Genomic DNA, 23,044 nt, shown 5'->3' on the forward strand with positions numbered 1-23,044 from the left:
TATAAATTTTAAATATATATGATGAATTTCAAGTCTAAATAATCATTCTTAAATACCTATTTTTATTATTAGATGTCGTTCGTGTACTTTAATTGTCATTAAATCAAGTATTTATTTTCTTTAGTTTACTTAGTACCGTTTTTTTAGTTTATTTGGTACATATTGAAGTATAATTTTATAAATTTTATTGAAAATAATCATTCTTAAATACCTATTTTTATTATTAGATGTCGTTCGTGTACTTTAATTGTCATTAAATCAAGTATTTATTTTCTTTAGTTTACTTAGTACCGTTTTTTTAGTTTATTTGGTACATATTGAAGTATAATTTTATAAATTTTATTGAAAATAAGCAAATTCGATAAAATCGATATATCCCCGATAAAACCGATATATCCCCCGATATATCATTTTACCTCTCGACCGATACGATGCCGAAAACGATATTTAGACCATTGAGCTTGGTAATATGCCTAATCAAAATCATTTTCTACTAGCAGTAAACACACCGGGGTGCAAATAAAAAAAGTATAAAAAAAAGTTGGAAGTTAATACATAGAGAAAACCACCAATTAACCCACCCATATCCTCAATAATCGGATTTATATTCTAAAAATATTTTTTATTTTTTACCTTTACCACTTTAACCTCATAATATGACTTTTATCAAGAAGTAACTGAATATAAATGAAGGGAGTTATGTAATTACCTTAGTGACAGTTCCATATACCAAATTATAGTTAGAGCTTGAAAAAATATAGAGGGTTTGTGGTTAGAGCTCACTATTTAAAATTCCTCCCACACTCAATTACGTTAATATTTTTTATTATTTTTTATTTTTGATTTACTATTCTAATTATTTGTATAGTATAATTTATAGTTCTAGAATTTTAATAAATCAAGGTATATGTGGTATTTTTAGGATGAGTAGTTACATATGTGGAATTGCTTTAATATCAAGAGATAAGCAATTTTTTTTACTAAATCCACCTACTGTATCTGCATTTTGTTCAGTTGATTTAGCTATTTGTAATTAAAAAATTGATTTAGTTACTTTATTTTTAGAAAAATTATGTATTATTGAATGATAGGGGGCCTATATATAAGTATTACAAAACCACAATCCCGTAGGATTCGAAGTCCTAATCTATTACGGAGATGCTAATCTATCTCCTAACAGGAAACCTATTAGGCTAAGACACACACAAGGGTACAATAGTAATTCTCCCGGAACACTCCCCCTTGTGTCGCATGCCTAGGTTGCATGGTGCACACATCGTTACCTCGGTAAAAACCTTGTCAAGCAAAATAAAAACCTCTTGGGTAAAAACAAAAGCTTGATTGAAGGGAAAAAGAGCACAATGCACCGTCTACATTTGATAGCATCATGTAAGCTAGACTCCTCCTGAAGTCTACGAAACAACTCCCCCTGATTAGTGTCATAATCATGTAGTACAAAAAACAACGTATACACCGTTCATTACATGCTTCTCAAACGTAGTCTTGGGCTAATGATTAATCATTAATCTAGCCACACATCCTTAGATCATTCATGCTATACTTAGCCAAACTTAGATCTTAGGAAACAAGATTGCATAACAACTCAAAACAAGAGTTTGCAATGAAAATCAGATTCTCGAGTAGAATGACCTTCACTCACTTAAACGCCCATAACTTTTTCGTCAAAATAGGTATCAGAGAACTGTAAAATGTTCTGGAAAGTAAGCACCCGTGGCTTTCCAGTGACATAAGGTTCACAACCTAATCCGATCGGAGCAGTTCACAGTGCTATGTCCAAGTTGACTGACTTGCAAATTTCCGGACAGAACTATCCTACTTTGCTAAAACGGCCATAACTCACTCAATATGATAGCTATGAACGAATGGTTGGTGTCCCTGAAAAGTAGACGCATAGTTCTTTCCAACGGTACCAATTTCACTATATTTCATCGAGCGAGCTATCCTGTAGGTCTCGTTAAAGTTGACCTACGAAACTAGACAGATTCTGATTTGTCACATTTAATGTGTCTTTCGCGAAACGAATGGGGGAATGGACCAATGAATGACTGATTTTGGTCCAAGACGGAACCGTACGCATCCTCTACGCTACCAGTGTCGACTACTACACCAAGGCGTACGTTGATGTTGCTGGAGCTGCTGGCGGCATTGGTGTGGATAGGATTTGTGTTGGTTCACTAAGTGTAGAACTAAACCCATGTCAAAGAAGCAATGCAAGTCCAATGACAATGCATAGGCGCATAGTTAATCACGTCATAATGAAAGCAATAGTGTCCCAACAACACTAACATGTATGAATGTATAGCTCATTGAATCTCTTCATCATCTATACCTAGACGGAATAGAGAATCAAGAATTAGCTTCATATGAACACATATGGGTATGAGTTCTTGCAACCGATTGTACTACGTTCTCTCGAACGTCGCAATCTGATTACATAATCTCTCCGTGGTCTCGAGGCATTTAAAGTCCCTCGGGCACTCTCATATCTGCGTCAAGATCCCTTTACAGATATTCTATGACCACTATCATATGCTGCAAATCAGTTTTCATGGACACTACTACTGATCAAGTAGCGGAAAGCAATTATGTCCATAACGAGAGAATATAACTCATCGTAGTCAATACTAGGATAATGAGACAATCTTTGCGCCATAAGTCCTGCATATATCGCATGACTTCATCTTTCTCATTACACTTACGAACAACGACCAACATAACAAGTCTAGTTCAGCATGTATTGATTCTTTCCACTTCGGTCAAGTTGCTCATCGTTGATACTTTACAACGAAATAAGAGCATAAGCGAATACATCATCAATCATGGGAGATCAATCCATTAAACACATGTGTGCGATGTATACGATCAATTTGTGAGAATTCTATTCTTCTCTAACATCAACCAAAGGAGTCTGTAGCGTTCCACATAAACTTAGTTGATACACATGTTTAGAGAATATCTCTTGATGATGGGCGAAATACTTGTGCCTACGCACTTCGCTTCTTTCTGGTTTTGATTCCAGAGAATAATGGTCTCCCCCTCATCTAGGTAGGAGCTAAGACCGAAGCTATGACCCTTATTAGTCCATCTTTGCGTTTGCCGCCCTTGTTTTGTGGTGCAATACCACGGGCGCCGACAACAACACAGCGTACGATGGTGCCATCGCCGGCTTCCTTCCCACTGTCAGGGATGGTGCCAACGGTGCTAGGACCAGGTCATATGAAATTCTCTCATATTCTGAGAGTTCCAACCTTACCGGCACATCACAACATTTATGTGTGATCTCGTCACTTTCGCAATATCGGTAAAGTCATTGAGCATCGAATCTTTGAATTTCTGGAGGTAGATAATGCGTTGCACATTTGCTCACTTTGAGTAGTGCGGGATCTTAATGAGACATAGTGCCACACCACGTCAATTCCTGGCGTTAAAACCGGAATGTGAGCATTCCATATCTTCCCCTAACGACGGGAAGTATGTCTCATCAAAGTGACCGTCTGCTAATATCGCAGGATAGAGATCAACGGTTGTAGATTGGAAATAGCGGACAAGTGTTGGTGATTCATAAATCATGACCAACCAGAATATTTAATCGTTTCAAGTAGACCCATTGAGATAACTACAATAGAGGCACATAAACAACTTTAACCAAATAGGCGTTTAATGAAAAGAACGTTGGGATCGTATCCAGTAACCATCTAGTACGCACTAAACGCTTGGCAAGTTGTGGGTCTAAAACGAATAAGTGTCACTGCATGCAACATCATTACATATCTCCATGCAAAAATCGGCAAGTCAGTACCCATAACCAAGCTCTGCTGGATCGTTCAGTGAATGAACATGAGGAATAATATGTTCAACGACGATCCCAGTAGACATGAAAAATGAAATCATCAAAGTCGTGGAGGTGAACTCTCCAACGGTAACCAATCAAATAGATTTGAGATGATAGGAAAGGTGGTGAGCCCTTAGGATGATGATCATAGCTAAAGACTTTAGCGAATGCAACGTTTCATGTGGAAAGCAAAACGACGTGTGACCAACGCGTCGATGCTCTTAACCTATACCATAAAAATACCGAAAAATTTTCGTATTCGGTTGGATATGGTCCACTAATGTCACCTTAAATACTTTGTAAGAATGGAATGTTCTCGGTTGGAGCCTTAGCAAATAAGGACTTCCTTGAAATCTAGCAAAAGAACAAGCTTTGCAAAATGAGCGATTGCCATCAGAGATTGTCATGGAGGCATTAGAAAACACGGGAGGCATCACAAGCTCCTGTGAAGGAGGGGATGCCGCCACCGACGGCCTTAATGCCATGGAGCCGCCGAAATAGGCAGGCTCGGTCTCACCATGCATGGCACAGATAGGCTCGGCCTCACCGTGTGGAGCATGGGTGAGGTGGTCCTCCAATCGCTTCGTGAACATGAAAAATAGATGATTATGTGAATTTCAAAGAACTCGAATCATCATATCTTGTTCAAAATGACCAAAAATGATCATGTCAAAACCGAGAAGACAGTAAAACCGAACCCATGATTCAAAGAATCTTGAGTTACATAAAGCTACTGCTGCAGGCAAGAAAAACTATGTCTGCAGGCTAACAAAGCTACTGTCAAAGCTTGAAAAAGATAATGTCAATGAAATCTGATAGATTTATTCCTCTCAATTCTTAACACAAATATCAAGATGAAAATCCATCATTGGCATGTTTGGCCTTTAAAACTTAACAAGGCACGAAGATATAGAACACAATCTCCGTACGAGATCCGTAAAACAACTACTGGAGCCGTAGGACAGTGTGGGTGGTTACGCAATTAGCAAGACACTCGATTTCACGGCGGGACATTCTCAAAATGAAGATTAAGAGAGTCAACGACGCGGTGAACTTCTCTACACAATACGCCGTATGATATTGTAAGAGGGGGGATTGAAACAAATGTGCAATCCCATCGAGTGTATCACATGGCACTAGAACTACATTCTTCAACTTAAGAGTTGGAAAAACATGGTATTGGAGCAGTTGAATACCAAACAATTTAAGTGGTAAAGACCATCCAATTGGTGCGGGTGGTCACCAATAATAATAAAATCGTCGTTGTGGAACGCTGACGGGAAGATGTCGGAGGCCGGAGACGACGGCAGCCGGCGGTGGAGAAGAAAAAATTTCTAGGGCTCTAAAAGTTCAGGGTTTTAGGGCAAAGTGCGTGATAACGTGTTTCAGGATGAAATAATTGTGTATTATTGAATGATATGGGGGCCTATATATAGGCATTACAAAACCACAATCCCGTAGGATTCGGAGTCCTAATCTATTACGGAGATGCTAATCTATCTCCTAACAGGAAACCTATTAGGCTAAGACACACATAAGGGTAGAATAGTAATTATCCCGAAACAGTTTTTATTTTTTATTTTTTGATTTACTATTCTAACTATTTGTATAGTATAATTTATAGTTCTAGAATTTTAATAAATCAAGGTATATGTGGTATTTTTAGGATGAGCAGTTACATATGTGGAATTGGTTTAATATCAAGAGATAAGCATTTTTTTTGTACTAAATCCACCTACTGTATCTGCATTTTGTTCAGTTGATTTTGCTATTTGTAATTAAAAAAATTGATTTAGTTACTTTATTTTTAGAAAGATGAATTCAAACCCGTTATTACCTTTTTACGTTTGACAAAGTTTCATGGTAAAAACACTATAGCGATACATGAATATATAGACCAACCATCTAAAACTGAATCTGAACCCCGATGCAAGGAAACTGAAATGCTAACCTCATGCAAGGATTAACCTGAATAAAAACTAAAAAATATTAAGCATTGTTTGGTAATGTTTTCAAAAACAATTTTCAAAAATAATTTTTAAAAATAAAAATGAGAAAATGAAAATGTTAAAACATCTATTTGAAAATGAGAACATAAGTTTGAACTTTTTTTGGTAAAAATTGAAAATATTTCCAATTCTCTTTTTTTTTTTGCATTTTGAGAAATAATTTAAACCTATTTTATTTTCAAAAATGAAAATATGTTGCGAAAGATTTACTAAACGCCACCTTAAACTTTCTCCTCGTCCTTAAAAACTATTTATTCATAATAAATAATAGTGTCATTGTAAGAATTCATCTTTGATAATGCATTAAAATATAGCACAAACATATTATGACGTAAGAAGTATATTTATATAAACATTTTTCATTAAATTGGGAGATTAAAAAAGAATATGAACTTCTCATCCACCTTAATTATAAGCTTATAAAACAAAACAAAAACGCGTGTAGATACGATGTCTCATACATATTACATCTAATAAATACATATACAAGCTCTACTTCGAAAAGAGACCATTATGTAAAACATGACCTTGAGGCAGCGCAATAATTTGTAGCCCTAGATTATGGGCTTTCAATGATATACGTAAAGGTAAACCGCATGTAACTATAAACCGTACGTAATGGTGAACATGTCACATTTGTTTACGCAATTTTGTAAACTCATGCAGACATGTTGTACATGACTAATAATTTGTTAGAGTTTCAACTTATAATGACGTTACGACGATTTCAAAATGACGCACGTGATGTGAGATTCGAGAAAGAGAATTTCAACCATATAAGCATTAATGTGTCGTTTTACGTCTTAATTATGCTTACACACGTTATCTTTTTTAATTAGTGTGTTAAAAATGAAAAGTTCATTTCCAACTTTTACGATTAATTTCTTCATACTCAAAATACTTAATCCAACTTATATATAAGAAGAATCTTGGAATAAGTTATATACAACAGTTGGAATGATTTCATACATCTCTGGCTACAACATTTCAAATTTAATGGGGTCATAACCGAGAAGGCAAGAACCTTGATCATGTGAAGGACACACTGTATGCTAAGAATGCATTTTAAGTTTTTAACTGTTCCGGGTGGAAACATTCTCAGGCACACGCTTTAACCACCATCATTAACACGATTAATCTAGCTCGAGCATTAACCAGCCCAGTAAAACTCGTAAACCATAGTTCGAAACCTTTTCCCTTCCCAAAAATAAAACGAAGGCAACCAGATTTTAACACGTACACGACTGCACCAGAGTCCCCCTTAGATATCCCCGGACGGCTCCACGACGTAGATCCCGTTCCCGACCCCACCATCCCCAACCTTTCCCTTCACTATTCCATTTCACTACGTAGAGCCATCTGATTGGCCACACGTCACAGGCATGTCAAGCTAGAAGCTTATTTTAAGAAACATGCCGCAGTCTCGTGCCGGGGACACGTGGCCGGACCTGGCGAGAGTACTTTGAATTAGGTAGGGAGGGAGGAATTAAAGCCCGAGACGACGCACAGAACCAAATGCGTGTCAGAAAAGTAAGTTCCCGCTCCCTTGCTACTCTTACTGTCCCGGTCGGAGTGGGACACGTATTAACCCGTACCCCTGATATCCCGGTCTACGTGTGTGATTCTGGAAACTCCCATAGAGAGATCAACGGTGAAAATTGAAAGCCAAGCTCGATTTAGGCAGAGAAGCACTGTTCTCATCTCTCTCCCACTCCCGTGCAGACCACGGGGAAGAGAGAGAGAGAGAGAGAGGGACAAAGCTCCATCGCAGTTGCAGGACTTTGCCCTACGTATAAAGCTGTAATTCCGGGCCGCGCCGTGGGGCCCTCCTTAGAACGTCCCTTATATGTGTCACTCATTAGCGCGCGAGCTCTCTCTTTTATATTGTTGCAAATTTTCTCAGCAAAAGTTTTCGAAATTTAAGCTGTTAGAGGTTTGAATCCGGAAACAGATATATAGGGGGAGCTCGAGTTTGATCTGTTTTGAAATGGCGGAGATCATCTGCGGGGTGGTGAGCGAGAACAGGTGCGAGAAGGGAAGCTCACGTGCTGCGAGGCGGAGGAGGATGGAGATCCAGCGGTTTAACTGCGTCTCCGGCGACAAGGTCCCGGCAGAGTCCGAAGAAAATGCCGATAAGCGGAAGAGGGTGGAGTTTTATACGACTCGGGGCAGGGAGAACTGCTGTGACGGACAGAAGGTTGATATGGAGAAAGGTGACAGAGAAGAGGAGATGACGGTTTCGAGCCTAGTGATGTCCACCAAGTGTCCTACCACGTCAGCGTCTTTACCGGACGCGAAGTTCGGAATGGCTTCCGTCTGTGGTAGACGACGAGATATGGAAGACGCCGTCACTATCCGCCCCTCCTTCTGCCGCCCCGACCAAGAATCCGTCACTGATATTCACTACTACGGCGTGTACGACGGCCATGGCTGTTCTCATGTACGTAGGTTTCACTCCGTACTTGTAAATACTCTAGAGTTCTGGTTTTTTTTTTTAAACACTATAGAGTTCTGCTTGAACAGTTGAACTTGACCTAGTTGTTTTTGTACCTTCCAGGTGGCGATTAAGTGTAGGGAGCGGTTTCATGAGCTAGTGAAGGAGGAGATAGAAAACGAAAAAGCTAAGCAAGAATGGCAGGGCGCGATGGAGCGGAGCTTCATGCGAATGGACATGGAGGTGACTGCGTATATCCGAGGCGCGGTCGCAAGAGCAAACTGCCGTTGCGAGCTTCAAATGCCGGAGTGCGAGGCTGTCGGATCCACCGCCGTTGTCGCTATTGTTACGTCGGATAAGATTATCGTCGCCAACTGTGGTGATTCCAGAGCCGTCCTCTGCCGTAACGGCAAGGCCGTACCTCTCTCCTCCGATCATAAGGTACATATATAGTAATGTGAAGATATTGAAAGATTTGTTTGTTGACCTAAAAAGTGGGGGAGATATTTTAGTGCTCTGATAACGCTTTTGGTGATAATAGCCGGATCGACCAGACGAGCTGAGTCGAATCGAGGAGGCGGGCGGCCGGGTTATATACTGGGGCTGTCCACGGGTGTTCGGAGTCCTGGCCATGTCGAGAGCCATAGGTACGTGTAAAACTGAGAGGGCAGCTTGACATTTTTTCTTTTGCTAGGTTTTCAATATTTTCGTGGTTGGTTTTACTATGTGTTCAGGTGACAACTATTTGAAACCGTACGTGAGTTGTGAGCCGGAGGTGACGGTAACGGATCGGACTTCGGAGGATGACTGTCTGATACTGGCGAGCGATGGGCTCTGGGACGTGGTGTCAAACGACACGGCATGTGGGGTGGCGTTAATGTGCCTCAGAGGGAAAGCGCACGCACCGCCGATGGAGAGTGAGAGTAAAGTGGTGGAGAACTCCGACAAGGCGTGTGCGGACGCGTCGACGCTGCTGACGAAGCTTGCGTTGGCGAGGCAGAGCACTGACAACGTGAGCGTGGTCGTGGTCAATCTTAGGCGCAGCACCTAGTCCATGTTTGCCTTTTTTTTTTTGTTCGGAATTTAGGTTCGGGTTAGGTCTTTCTTTATCTCTACTGGGAGCTTTTAGTGTTCCAGCTTGGTAGAAACAAGTGTCAAAAGGACTTGTTTGAGAAACTTGGAAAGAATGGAGGTTTATTCGCTTGGTTAATCTAGTATACATCAATATATGTTATACATTTCACATTTAACGGTTGACAACAGATATTATTTTTTTGACCTCATTCATAAAATAATATCAACCGTCAGATGTGGGATGTATAACATACATTGATTATACTAAAATTTTCCTATTTGGCCAATGAATTATATTTCCTTTCTGAGAATGAGTGAACTTTTGTCTCAAAGAGAACTATATTATAAATCAGCAAAAAACAAAGAACAGTGGAAATTGACAGACGTAGAGAAATTAAAGAGCTCGATATGGGGGAAGCTTTTAGTAACTATAGTAAGGGTTTTCAGAGTAGTTTTGAATACATGGCCGGATCAAATATTAATTTTAAGAGCCGCGATACGGGATCATAGGGGAGAGCTACAAAGTATTACGGACTTGAGATAAAATGCATATTTGGACTTGAACCCGAAACCATTCATTTGAAAATCTTTCACTGATTAAACACATAATGTGCTATTGAACTCGCAATCATTCATTTGAAAATCTTCACCGTGCTATTGAACTCGTAACCATTCATTCGAAAATCTTCACCGTGCTATTGAACTTGTAACCATTCATTCGAAAATCTTCATCGGTTAGGCACATAATGTGCTATCGGCATGTGAGTTTGGTTTTCACTTCCTTTTTGTTGTGTATGTTTCTTCTTTTAGTTCTTATCAAAGAGGAAGATCATATAAATATAAAGTGCGGTTATTTCCACTCTACACACCCTACATTCAATATTTTTGTCAGAAATTACCAAGTTCACCCTCTTTTAACAACTAGAAAAACAGAAGAAATACAGAGAGCAGAGAAAATATTATCTCCAATCACTTTCTCACATCATCGATGACCTCCTCCTTCTTCCCTCCTTTTTAATTATATTTCTATGTTTAAAGTTCGATAAGATATGTAGTAATTCATCTAAAGTAAGCTAGGAATGAGCTGATGGAGATTGGAGAATAATATTGCATCACACCCAAAACATATGGTGATTTTGTTACACATGGATATGCCAAAGGGATTCCCATGATCCATGCATCAATGAAACCTGAAGCCATTAATTGTTCTGTATTCGTTTTTATTTTTATTATTACTAAGATTTCTTGTTCTTTTATTTAATTAAATATAATAGGGGGTAATATTGGTAGATCATGAGAAATCGCACCCATAAATATATTGATAATCAAGTCGAGCATAGTGGAGTCCGGAAAAGGTCCAATGAATACGGAATATGGCAAGTTGGCAACATTAAGTATCATGGGGATAAAGTTTTGCGCAAAATATTGATACTCCATACAGTTGGTTGTGAATAACTTTCCAACCACTAAGACCCAAGTAACTTAAAAGCAGCAGCATGGCCATAATCGGAACAACTCTCGTTATGCAATCTGTCTGCCAGGCTGGAAAGACTTACAGGGCAGTTTCATCGAAGAAAGGAATAGGCCAGAAGTGTTTGCATAAATTCTAATGGTTCCAATCTAGCACTAGCTCAAAATGAGCAAAAATTAAAAAGAAAATGGTGGTCGCACACAAGATGAGGGGGAATAAACAAAGACATCCTTAGAAATACTGCTACAGGAAAACGGGAAAAACCAAATTTACTAATGTCCAGCTACTTCGAGAGAATGGCCTCGTCACATTTCCTTGCTGTTGCATTTACCCTTGCCAAAGTATGTGCCGTCGCCATCATCTTCGACTCCTCTCCAGTGCTCTCAGCTTTCTGTAACCTGTGTCTGTTCCAAATATCCTGAAATATAATGCATAGACGATAAAGTATGAGAAGAGTGTGAGAAAGCTGTTGGTTGGTTAACTGGTCATTTCATCTACTTCTTTAGATGATTCATACTGATAACTATGGTTGAAGCAATATATATACAAACCTACAAGAGAATGAACACCAATTTATCTCCTGCATTCGGCAAAACACTTTGGGTCTCAACAATAAGCTGTGTCTTCAAAAATAAATCATGAGCTAATTCAATTATTGGGAAGTTTTAGGGATTTTCAGCAGAATTGAGTGTTTTTGTGTTATGAAAAAGTGCAGTGCAACAGACCATGCTGCTTTCTTTTTTGAAAAATTGCTTAATCAGAAACCAAAGTACCAAACTCCCTGTGTATAATACCAATCAGGTCATGTTTCCTTCACAATGTTTGATTCACAACTAAAAGTTAATAAGATGCTTAATCACTACACTACAATCCCTGTGCTACTCATCTACAGACTGAACTGAACAATCAATTGACAGAATATGAGTAAGAAGATTCATTCATATTTTGACTGAGGATTGATAGAGATATCCTATTCCTAAAGCTTCAAGCGCTTCGGACCAAAAAAAAAAATGTTTCAAGTTCAATATGCCAAAAACTTACATGTCCATGTAGACAAAAGTAGATGAATAGTTTCCAGACTTGGTAAAGAGCAAACGATGATGATAGTCATGGAAATCAGCACTGGATAATAAGAAAACCATTTCAGTCAACAAAGAAATATATAAAATTGTAGAGACTTCTAGAAGATGAAGATAAGTGTTTCAACTGACCCTCCATATAAAGGTATGTAGTTCGACAGGCTCCATGGGAAATGGTAACCACAGTGTGCCTCAACTGTCTCTAACACTCTGAGCACCATCCATAACCACAGAGTGATCAGATGAGGCCCAGTTATGGCAGGACCAACAATTGTAGCAAAGCCAAGGAATAAGATCTCAGCTGGGTGAGCATATTCAGAAGTAAGTCCAAAAGGTGTAGCATATCTGTAGAATATACACATCAACAAATAAGTATATAATTAGATGAATAAATTTAAGAACTATCAGTACCCAATAAGTTTACTTCCATATATCGCTTACTCGTGATGAACGCTGTGCACATGCTTGTACAACCATTTTGTATGAAGAACCCTATGTCCCCAGTAGAAAATAAAATCCTCTAGGATGAAGTAGAAAATTATCTGTGTCGAAACCACTTTCCTGCAAAACCATATGCAGTGTTTCAGTAACTGCAATTTTGAGTTTAACTGTTCAAAATATATAACTAACTTATGTAGCTTCTTTTATTATGGGTTGTAACATTAGATTCACAATTGGTAAGTTATATACTCTAGCATATAAAGAACCTGAAAATACCAGGACGGCAATGGAAGACTACTTCGCATCCCCATGAACTTGAAGATGGGATAGGAAGCTATCATAACTGGCAGATTGACACAAAAATGATACAGCAGTAAGCGAGTGATACATTTCTCCTGAGCTGCTGGGCTGTTAATTTTATCCTGCACAAAACCACATTTAAGTCAAGGGAAAGGAAGTACCTAACTATAACATACATAGGTAAAACTACTGGAGGAAAATAAATCAAGTCAACAGAAGGGTAAATAGTTTTTGATGACTGCGAAAATCAAGGAAGCAAGAAGCCATAATCTTCTATCAAAGAATTTCTTTAGCTCCATGATAAGCCCTCCTTCCAGTCCACAAAAACCCAAACGTTATGCTCTTTTCAGAAGACAAGTTGATGATGCCAACAAAATTTGCTTCACTGATAAACTAGGTTTTAAAACAGAGTTATATTATTCAAAAAGACAGATAGTCATTTAGTGTAAGTTGGAATGGAAGACGGTTGAGTCCCACCTCTTCTCTTCTACTCAAAATAACACCTATTAACAAAAATCAGTTGGGATTTAAACTATTCATGACCATACAAGCTCCACATAACATATCTTTTCCACTGCCTAACTCCACCACACAATGGCTTCAATAGATCTGCAACTCAATTCATCTTCCAGTTTTGACCTTCCAATTTCCAATAAAAGATGGAATACAAGCCCCATCCAAACAATACCAAACTAATGCTTCCTTATATTCAGGTATATACACTTCTGTATCTGGAAATCTGAAGAGCAAGAAAGACGCACCTGAATCTTGTACTTGCTTAGCCATCCTGCCCTCTCAAGATATATAAAAGGAAGTCCAGACAAGAAAAAGACACTTTCATGGAGAAAGAAACTTCCTAGACATGCCAGTTGAAAGTCGTTGAAATTTGTGATGAGATACTGCATAGTAAGCAAAGAAGAATATCACAATGCAATAAAGACCATCACAAGCATGAAGCGGGAAAAGTCATCATTCCAGAATATAGAGAACAGAAGTTTATAACAGAGACATTGTAGATTTCCCTATCATCTGGGAAGTTAAAAGCAATCTACACCAATACTTAAAAGTTTATTCAGACTAATCACATTACAAAACCAAATATTAAAAGAATCAAAAGAAGAATTATTATTGCCATTATTAAACAACTAGAACAACTGCCAATGCAGAGTGATTCTTGTCACTAGGATGCAGATCTCCATTCATGTAATCAGTTGATTATCTTTCTTTACCTATGTATCTGTAAACACAACCTTCAAATGCACACAAAGCCACAATATACTGCCATAAATCGTAGATCATTTGTCCAGGCATCAAACTTACACTCCTACACCTGGCATTTACGTACCCAATGCACAAAAGAAAGAGAAACAATACAATAACCTACATCGCTTCACATCCAAGCATAGTTAAACTACAAACTAACCTGATGCCCATACCGGACATCTAAATCTGTCCTGAACTCTTAACATCACCATATTATTCACTATCAATCTGATAACAACAATCCTCAGCCGAAATCAATGCACTAGGCACATCAAACCGTTGGACCACAGTTTTCAGTTTGAAGAAACACGATACCAATAAAATATCACCAAATCCACAACTGAAACCACTCTTGAAAAACACCTATTGCTGCAGTAAAGTCACTTTCCACAGTCCATATCACTAAGAACATCGCACATATCACAAAAACTCAACAAAAAGAAAAAACCAATAATTACAGCATCAAATCCAAATGCACTAGCCAGATCACAATCATTGCATCATGCCACACCACAAAAAAGATATAGAGAGAAACCAATCATGACCAATAACCCACATTCCACAATGGGTTCTCAGATTCAATAGTGAAAAGGAAAACCCCATCACAAAGATCAAATCTTGGTCCAAGATTAATAAACAAAGCAACAAAAGGTTGAAACTTTCATAGTTTCATTGAAAACTAAACAACAGAGGATGGTGAAAAAGGTCGTACCCGCCAGCCAGATTCAACAATGGAAGCCATGAAAGGTTGAGAGAGGGAAGCAAGAGGGAGAGAGCCGAGAGCAATGAAGGAGGTAGTGGGCAAGTCTCTGTGTCACAAGTGAAACACCGCACGAGATATGAAAGTGGGTACAGACTGTCAGGGGAATCTGGGTTCTTTATGATTCGGAGTGTTTTGTTTATATATGAAGTTGCGATGATGACGAGAGGAGTCGGACAGTGCACGTCCGCCTCTCTATTGTGTGGTCTTTTGGTGCTTCGTTGCACATTGGGCTCATACTTCCTTCTTCGACCAAAAACTTGTATGAAAAAATAAAAAATAAAACTACATACTAGCAAAGTTGCTAAAGTAGCAACCGAACATACATGCAATAAGTGTGTAACGTATTTTTCCAATGAATTCAGGGCTTGGTTATTGTAAGAAAAAATATATATTCAAGATTGGTTCAGTGAATTAAGAGGCTTAAGAAAATGAAATTTCTTAACCGTGATTCAGTTGAATAGCACAACGCCACCTTATGAGTAACGTTTAATCCTTGTCTTGCGGACAGAGCCCCAACTGCATTGCTGAAACTATAACGTTCAAAATTTATTAGAGCCTCGTTCATTTTGAAGTCTTCAAGAGTAGAGTCCGGCACCGAGAATAAACTCTGAGCAATACTCTCGACATGCAGCCTAGTGAAACCTGCTTGTATACAAAAAGGAAGTCCATGAACTAGGGCTAAGACGTCACATGCCTGCGGACTGATCCGTTCGAACTTACCGCCAACATGCTCATCATACAATCTATATTTAGCATTCCAGCTTGGCTGGGTTCCAAACCCTTCAAAAAAAAAACTAGCCAAAAAAAGTCTTAGTTTCTGGCTCGTTCCGAGGAGTCGGAGGGGATATTAGACTCGTTGGAGGGAAATGCCCACCTAGTCATTATAACACTACCGACACTGAACGAATGGAAAGGCATACCATTTCTGGACCAGACTTGACAATTGCAATCATTCCAGTAGCTTCATTTAGAATTCAATGTGGAAGTTGAGCTTTCCATTTGCCTCCTAGGGTCACATGTAGGTACAAAGAAAATAACAAGTTACCAGTTCCTTCTCATCTTTATCTTTCATTCTGCTTATAAGTGATAACCAGTCCCAAATGTGCTTATAATCCATTCCATCCATCTCTCTTCTATCTCTGATGGAAGGCCTCATACCCTTGGTATACAGAGTTATAGTTCCGAATAATGCTAACCGGAAACCAACCACAGCAAGATCCTGGAGCTGTGGATTACCTGCAATGCCATGTCTAAGACTTCCGGCAGGTCTGTCAAGCCCCAGTCCGTCTGAATTTGCACTCCTTCATGGTCTATTGCCTTCAGACTCTGCTAAGATTTCTTCACACAGCTCCGACCTCATTGCCCCTCCAGGATCATTATCCTAACACAAAATGGTGGACCGGCGCTTACAGAGTAAAGAAGTAAAATGATCCATTACGGCAAAAGGTCGGTAACACCTTGCAGACTATTAATTCATATCTAGAATGGACGACTGTATGTCATCGGTAAAAATGTAAAATGAATGCATGAAAAGTGCAAGGATCAGCATATATTAAGCACATGTATTCATGTAGCAAAGGCTAAAATTTTCTCGACTGAAGCTATAATTCCTGTTCCACATCTCATTTGGTAGTACACACTAAAACAAATTCAAGCACACATTCTCAAGGGGTTACTCGACCAAAATAAGTACTTGTTTGATAAAAAAATAAATAAGTACTTGTACCATACATTTGGTAACCAAAGAGGGAAGCCAAAATCTTAAATAAAGTTTACATAGAACATTATAGAACTAAACTTTAGCTAAACATGCTTGATGCCAACATCTGTAAAAGATTGAGGAACAAAGGAACACAAAGCAAAAGAATCTAATTCGCCCTGGGTGTGGCCCATTCAACCCGGAGGATGAGATTATCATAACCATAACCATTCAGTTTGTTGATGGCTCTTTGAGCATCTTCCCTGTTCACAAAGTTAACAAAACCAAATCCTCTGCTAACTTGGGTGTCTTTATCTAGAGCAACATAAACACGACTAACAGCCCCAAACGGCCTGAAAAGTTCAAGCAAATCAGGCTCTCGTGTATCCTCAGAAAGGTTGGTGACCCGCACAGAATTCTCATCATTCCTTCGTCTCATATCACTTCCAGCCCCCCTCTCTGCGCCAGCTCTTAAGCCGGGAGGAACATATGTACTCTTGCCAGACCCAGGAACTGCAGTTGTTGCATCTGATGTAGGAGCCTTATCACTAAAAGCTCCCGTCTGTGGGGCAAGATCTTTGTATGGGCACTGTGCACTCCAGTGGTCACCCTTCTTACCACATACCCTACAAAGCTTGAGACTAGTGCCTTTGCCAATTGACGTCAAATCACTCACATTCTTTGGTTCTTCGGCCTTGGTACCTGTTTCAAGTTCAACAAATTAAAAGATTGAGATGACATGACAAAACCCTAGCAGTCAGTTACCGTAACCACATGGTATACAATAACAGTTCATATATGACACTGTCGAAACAAAAGCAAATAAGCATCTTTCATGAAAAACAAAGCGCAATGAAATCCATGACACCATCAACATCAAGTTTCATCATATAAAGCAACGCAAGGTCTGTATTAAGCAGAGAGAAAAATGGCCTGATGTGTTGTCAAAATCAACTAAGACTTCAAACTCTAGTATTGTACGTCCTTTGATAAAGTTTTGATCCAATTTTTATATCCCCTAAACCCACAACTAACATATAATGTCCAGTAATACAAAATCAAGGGGCTGCAAACGTACAGGTGTCTAGGATTAAGGAGTTTCTCAATGTAAAATGTAGAACCAAATCTCCTTCTACTATTTCAAGCACTAGAGGTAAGAGTTGATATTCCACACATGAGGTTCCTAGGCTGAATCTTATTTACATGTGAAGTTCTCCCTACAAAGTTCCAAATCCAACTACTGCATAGAAAGAGGTGTAGACTAAGGAAAAGTGAAGGAAACAAGGAAAATGGCTAGTCATGTTACGGACATTAACCAGTTTCTTTGCCCTCACTCAGTATACCTATCCAAGAAACAAATAAACTTCCTTGCAAATCCCAGAGCAAACAATCGTCAATCAACAAGTTTACTATTTCAATTCACACTCATTCAAATATTACAAGCAAAGCAAGAGGCTTTTCTTTGAAATTTAGACGAGCAAGACAAAACAAAGGATAACTCCTAAATCCGGTACTGTCATTAACCAGTTTACACCCCACCCCAACTCCTAAATCCGGTAATGTCATTAACCAGTTTACACCCCACCCCAACTCCTAAATCCGGTAATGTCATTAACCAGTTTACACCCCACCCCAAAAAAAAAAATCTTCCAAAGTCAATCTAATTCATTTGGAGCATAACTGGTTCAATGTCAAAGAACTAAAATCAATAACAAAAATCTTCCCAACACATGCAGCAACCTTTGGATAATGTTCCTAATCAAAACACCAATCAACTACCTTTTACATTTCCCTTCCCCATTCATAAGCTACAACAAAGTATGTGAATTCTTAAAATAACTTAGACTCAATTAGCTTCTTATCTAACTCACTAGCATAAATATGCATGAACTCAATTTCAACATTTCATCAGAGAAACACACCGCAAAAAGACTGAACCTTTGTTAAGAAACAAAAAGCCCAACTTTGTGAAACTAAAGAACAAACTATATTCAATCATCAAAGCCCAGAAACCTAAACATGAATTTCATACACAAATTTATCGAAGTCGAAAACAGTAGAGGAAGCAAATACCAAGAGCCCTAGGGCGTTCAAGGAGGATCTCTTCAGTGGAGACCATAGTGAGCCTGGCGCCGACGTCCTCATGAACGGCGTCGCCGAATTTGGGCCAGGAGCGGCGCTCGACGGCGCGCTTGCTGAGGCGAGCGTTGGCGAGTTTACGGGTGCGAGTGATGGTGGTGATCTTGACCTTATTGCCGTCGTCGTTGAATTTGTATTCGATGGTCTTCTTGATGCCGTTCTCGTCGGGGCCAATCACCTGCTTCGGCGGCAGGAGGAAGTCGAGGTCCTCGCCGTCGTCCTCGTCGAGCTCGCCCCATCGAATCTTTGCCGGTTGGTTGGCTGAGCCTGGTCGCGCAAGAGCCATGGCGGCGAGTGGAGATAGAGAGAAATGTGAGATTGGCTTGGGTTGGGTTGTGTTGTGTTTGGAGAGAGAGGGTTAGGTTTTTGCTCTAGAAACCTTTACAAATGAGAAACGGCGGTTTGTTTTTATTATTTCACTTTTTACCTCTAGTAAAACAAGAGTTACTCCTGTAATGAGTTTTTCCCCCTTTTTTTTTTTTTGGGGGTCGAAAATGTCATCCATCATGTAGTTCAGCAACAATGATAATTTGCGTAGTTGAGTTGCACTCCGGTCCAATGCGAATACTATATATCGAGTATATCGAATAGCTAGATGCTCATAATTAACAACCCATGCATGTAAATTGTTATGTAACTCAGTGTTCTAAAACTCGGCTTACCATGCATGGATGTCATCAGTGTTCTAAAATTGTTATGTAGTTCACAATCACAAACCATGGATATAGATTGCTATTATTTGTCCGGAATAACCTCAGGGCAACGATAGGGTTCAAGTTCGAGCAAGCAGCTTGGGAGGAGCCTTGCCTATCATTGTCGGCACATAAAAGTCTTCCCATCGTTTACTGTTTCTCAATCAATCCTCATGTACCAAGTTCGTTCTCTAAATTTTCCCCATGTCGATCCCGATTATTTCTAAGAGAAATTACTATACACTCATGGCTTCTTCAAAAATCAGAAATTAGCCACAGTAAAACTGAAAACACTTCTGATCACATGAATCAAAGCAAAATCCCAAACACACTTGCCTTGGTATATAAATACAACAAACAACTATAGTGCCCAAAAGTAGCCATCGGTCTTGATAATGCAGTTATCTTGATATCAAGTTTGATATATAAGAATCAACGAACAGAACAGAGAAGGGAGAAACACTCTAATTCGGCCTGGGTGCGGTTCATTCGACGCTAAGGATGAGATTATCGTAACCATACCCATTGAATTTGTCAATCGCTTCCTGTTTTGTCTGCCCCAGATCTCAAGCCTGGAGGAACATATGTCTTCTTGCTGGTTTCTGCAGTCTTGGTATCTGGTACAGGTACTTCAGATTCTTCTGTTTCTTGTAAAAGATGCTTGTGCGGGCAACTTGAAGTCCAATGCTCACCCATACAGTACCTGCATTTGATGTAAGTAGCAATCGTTTTGGGGGCCAAAGGTTCTGGATCTGCCGCCTTGCTACTCCTTATTTAGAGTTTCATATTCAAATAGAAAATGGATCAAATAAAGCATGTAGCAATGTGCATGCAAAAACAACTGCAGTCGTGTAGACGAATGAGATCCTCTAATGCAATGACTCCCTCGAATAAATTAGCAACAAAAATTTGATTAGGAAAAAGCAAGGCCGCCTGCAGTACCGACTCATATTTGACCTTTTCCATTCCCTCATTGTATGAAACAAAACAAGAACTACTTTACTCAAACTCCAACATCTTCCGAACCAAAGAGCATATTTCAGATCAAACTAGCCAGAGTTCAATTTGTACAAATATATAGTAAAAGCAACGACACTCTGGTACAAGTCGTACAACAAACGATGAACTCTAAAGCTACCGTGTTTATGTTCAGAGCCAAATTCTAATTAATACACTAAATCATAATCCACAAAACTATTCCTTCCAAAATTCTTATCATTATAAATGTTATTGTAGATAAAATCTATTCCAGAACCTGAACCTTCCTCAGAAACTCTAGCTAGAACTTTACAAAAATCCGAAAAACAAAACAACATAATAACAATAGAAGAAGAAACCATACTAGGAGCTTTTGGGCGCGCTCGAGATGAATCTTTTCAGTGGAGACCAAAGTCCGGCTCTCGCCAGCGATCTCATTCACGGCGACGCCGAATTTAGCCCACGAGCGGCGGTCCACCGCCTGCTTACTAAGCCGAGCCTTAGCGAGTTTCCGAGTCCGAATGGTAGTAGTGATCTTAACCTTTCTGCCTTCCTCATTGAATGCTTACTCAATTACCTTCTTGACGCCGTTCTCATCGGGTCCGATCACCTCCTTCGGCGGCAAAAGAAAGTCCAGGTCGTCTCCGTCGTCCTCATCAAGCTCTCCCCACTTTGGCTTCGCCGGTCGGGCCTCATCTGCTGTTCCTGTTTTCATGACCAACATGCTCTTTGGTTGATTCTAACTAATTAAGGAGAAGAATAAGTATGGTTCTAAGATTGCGATAGGCTACAGCCTTGGGAATTCGGAATCTTCAGTTTCTTCGTTTTTCTTGTTTTGGTTGATTTCAGTTTCTTCGTTAGGGTTTAAGGTCTTATAAACGGTACTACTCGAGCTTCATAGAGTCATTTTCAATAACCAAACAGGTCAAGAAACATGAAGAAAACATTGGAAAATCATATAATATGTAAATCGGAAAATCATCGAACATATAAATAGGAAAATCATCTAATATATAAATCGGAAAAGCAACATATTTTGCGTTTCACGATCATTAGCCATCACCCCCACCGCCACCGCCACCGCCATCACCACCTCCTCCATGTGCGCTGACACCGTCAGCGCTGTCCATGGAAGAAAGGTTGGCAGTACTCACCATAACAACAGCCGCAGCGCCAACACCAGTGCTTGAGGCAGTAGTAGTGCCTGTGTCATTGTTGCCTTCACCTTGATCATCATTAGGAGCCGTTGAGCTGACGTGCCCTCCTCTGTTCTTACCGTCCCGGCGACGACGAGAGCTAGAATGGGATCCGTCATCGTGCTTGTCTTGATCATTCCTTTCCTTAGGTTTCCGGGCAGGGATGCAGAAGCAGATGGTTTTCTTGCTCTTCATTACCTAACATACGAATGAAAGATCATCACCACAACATCACATTAACTTATGAATTTGCCCAAGTGCTTAACATGATTATCTTATTTAATACGAAGAAGAAAGAAACATGCCTTTTGTGACAAATACATTATTAACTTTATCATTATGCTTTCATAACAAATGGGTGCAAAGTTTCTTTTTACCAACCACATGTGATTGGGTCTCACACCTTTGATCCATATTGAATTATTCTTCATTTACAGTAATGATTGCTCATCAGTCATCACACAGCCAGCTACGAAAATAGTGGAAAAATAGTGAACTTAAAAGCATGGAAAAATCAAGTTAACTAGTGGAAAAACAATACAATGGAGCAAAAGCATTAATTCACACAGAATATAGATACAGTACGTGCTTCAATTCCAGATCACTAATAATTTCTCATTTAGGAAAATAGTACTGGGCAAGTTATTGATCTGAATGATAAAAGATGATACCAAAGATTCGTAAAATTCTTTTTATTTATTTATATGAGTGATAGATTGTCAATTTGTCATTGATAAGAAATGTAGGAGTACAACATAAATATGATCTACCATGTGAAATAAACTTAATGGAACCATGTGAAATAAATTAAACAAAGTCTGGCATCCCAATGTCTTAAACTATAAACTTGGAATCCAAGAAGAAACCATCGAACTCTGAGACAAGGCTAACGCATTTCGACAGCGTCGAAAGCACGTTTCGAATCATGAGGAGCCATCCTTAAGAAGAACCTCTCTGATAGACGTAGAAACCAGTATGCAGAGATCGTCTTCTAGGATCCCATATCCGAACCCAACAGTGACTGGGCCTCATACCCACCCCACACAGTTGGGGCCCAAGAGTAAATGGCACAAAGAGAATTACTCCGGCCACCCACTCGAATGGACACCCAAGAGAATAGTGCAGTAGTCTCATCGTTCGCCACCGGAACATGGCAATGCGCCACCGGCTGCCCACACTTCAAACCTAACCTCCAACCACCATAGGACTGCAGAACCCACTGTAGACAGTTTGCCAACCCGTCTTCTTCATCTCTACATTCTCTCCCTACTTTGATACAGTAAAACTGTTTCTTGTATTTCAGCATGGTATCAGTCGCCAGGGATCTCAATCACTAAAGCCTCCTGCGACTCTAATTCAATTCCCAATTTTCTTCTTCAATCCCTCAGTCTTTTCTTCTTCGATCCCTCTGCAGTTTCAAGATTCAAGGTCAAGATGCAAGCTTTTCTCAACTCTGTAACAATGGTGGCCCCTTCTGTCTCTCTCCTCGCCAATCTCTCTACTGTTATCTCGGTCAAGCTCGAAGACTCCAATTACCCGACTTGGCACTTTCAGATGTACTCGATCCTTCGAGGTCATGGGCTTCTTAAGTTTGTGGATGGTTCATGTCCTGCTCCTTCTCAATTTAGCATAGCTGATGATGGAAAGCTTACT

At 39.5% G+C, this 23,044-nt stretch overlaps 4 protein-coding genes across 4 annotated transcripts; 1 reads left to right on the forward strand and 3 right to left on the reverse strand.

Annotated features, from left to right (window-relative positions):
* Positions 1-7,623: 7,623 nt before the first annotated feature.
* Positions 7,624-9,395, forward strand: LOC126787748 (probable protein phosphatase 2C 24). The gene is made up of 4 exons (XM_050513650.1): positions 7,624-8,302; positions 8,420-8,737; positions 8,838-8,943; positions 9,031-9,395. Exons 1-4 carry the CDS (start codon positions 7,850-7,852, stop codon positions 9,345-9,347), a joined length of 1,194 nt encoding a protein of 397 aa, XP_050369607.1. The 5' UTR covers positions 7,624-7,849; the 3' UTR covers positions 9,348-9,395.
* A 1,353-nt stretch (positions 9,396-10,748) lies between these two features.
* LOC126787754 (methylsterol monooxygenase 2-2) lies at positions 10,749-14,884 on the reverse strand. Its single transcript, XM_050513655.1, has 7 exons — positions 14,637-14,884; positions 13,423-13,560; positions 12,638-12,783; positions 12,362-12,481; positions 12,053-12,265; positions 11,883-11,963; positions 10,749-11,259 (listed from the first exon to the last, which is right to left on the reverse strand). The coding sequence occupies exons 1-7, from the start codon at positions 14,664-14,666 to the stop codon at positions 11,199-11,201; spliced, it is 789 nt and encodes a 262-aa protein (XP_050369612.1). The 5' UTR covers positions 14,667-14,884; the 3' UTR covers positions 10,749-11,198.
* Positions 14,885-16,363: 1,479 nt separating this feature from the next.
* LOC126787750 (uncharacterized) lies at positions 16,364-18,888 on the reverse strand. The gene is made up of 2 exons (XM_050513652.1): positions 18,460-18,888; positions 16,364-17,088 (listed from the first exon to the last, which is right to left on the reverse strand). The coding sequence occupies exons 1-2, from the start codon at positions 18,809-18,811 to the stop codon at positions 16,556-16,558; spliced, it is 885 nt and encodes a 294-aa protein (XP_050369609.1). The 5' UTR covers positions 18,812-18,888; the 3' UTR covers positions 16,364-16,555.
* Positions 18,889-19,681: 793 nt separating this feature from the next.
* On the reverse strand, positions 19,682-21,611 carry LOC126787755 (eukaryotic translation initiation factor 3 subunit G-like). Its single transcript, XM_050513656.1, is given in 4 exon segments — positions 19,682-19,766; positions 19,768-19,986; positions 20,567-20,900; positions 21,400-21,611. Coding segments are annotated over 4 exon segments (825 nt in total). The 5' UTR covers positions 21,587-21,611.
* Between the last annotated feature and the right edge of the window lie 1,433 nt (positions 21,612-23,044).

The sequence above is a fragment of the Argentina anserina genome, chromosome 3, assembly GCF_933775445.1.
Source record: "Argentina anserina chromosome 3, drPotAnse1.1, whole genome shotgun sequence".
In the NCBI taxonomy this organism is placed as follows: domain Eukaryota; kingdom Viridiplantae; phylum Streptophyta; class Magnoliopsida; order Rosales; family Rosaceae; genus Argentina; species Argentina anserina.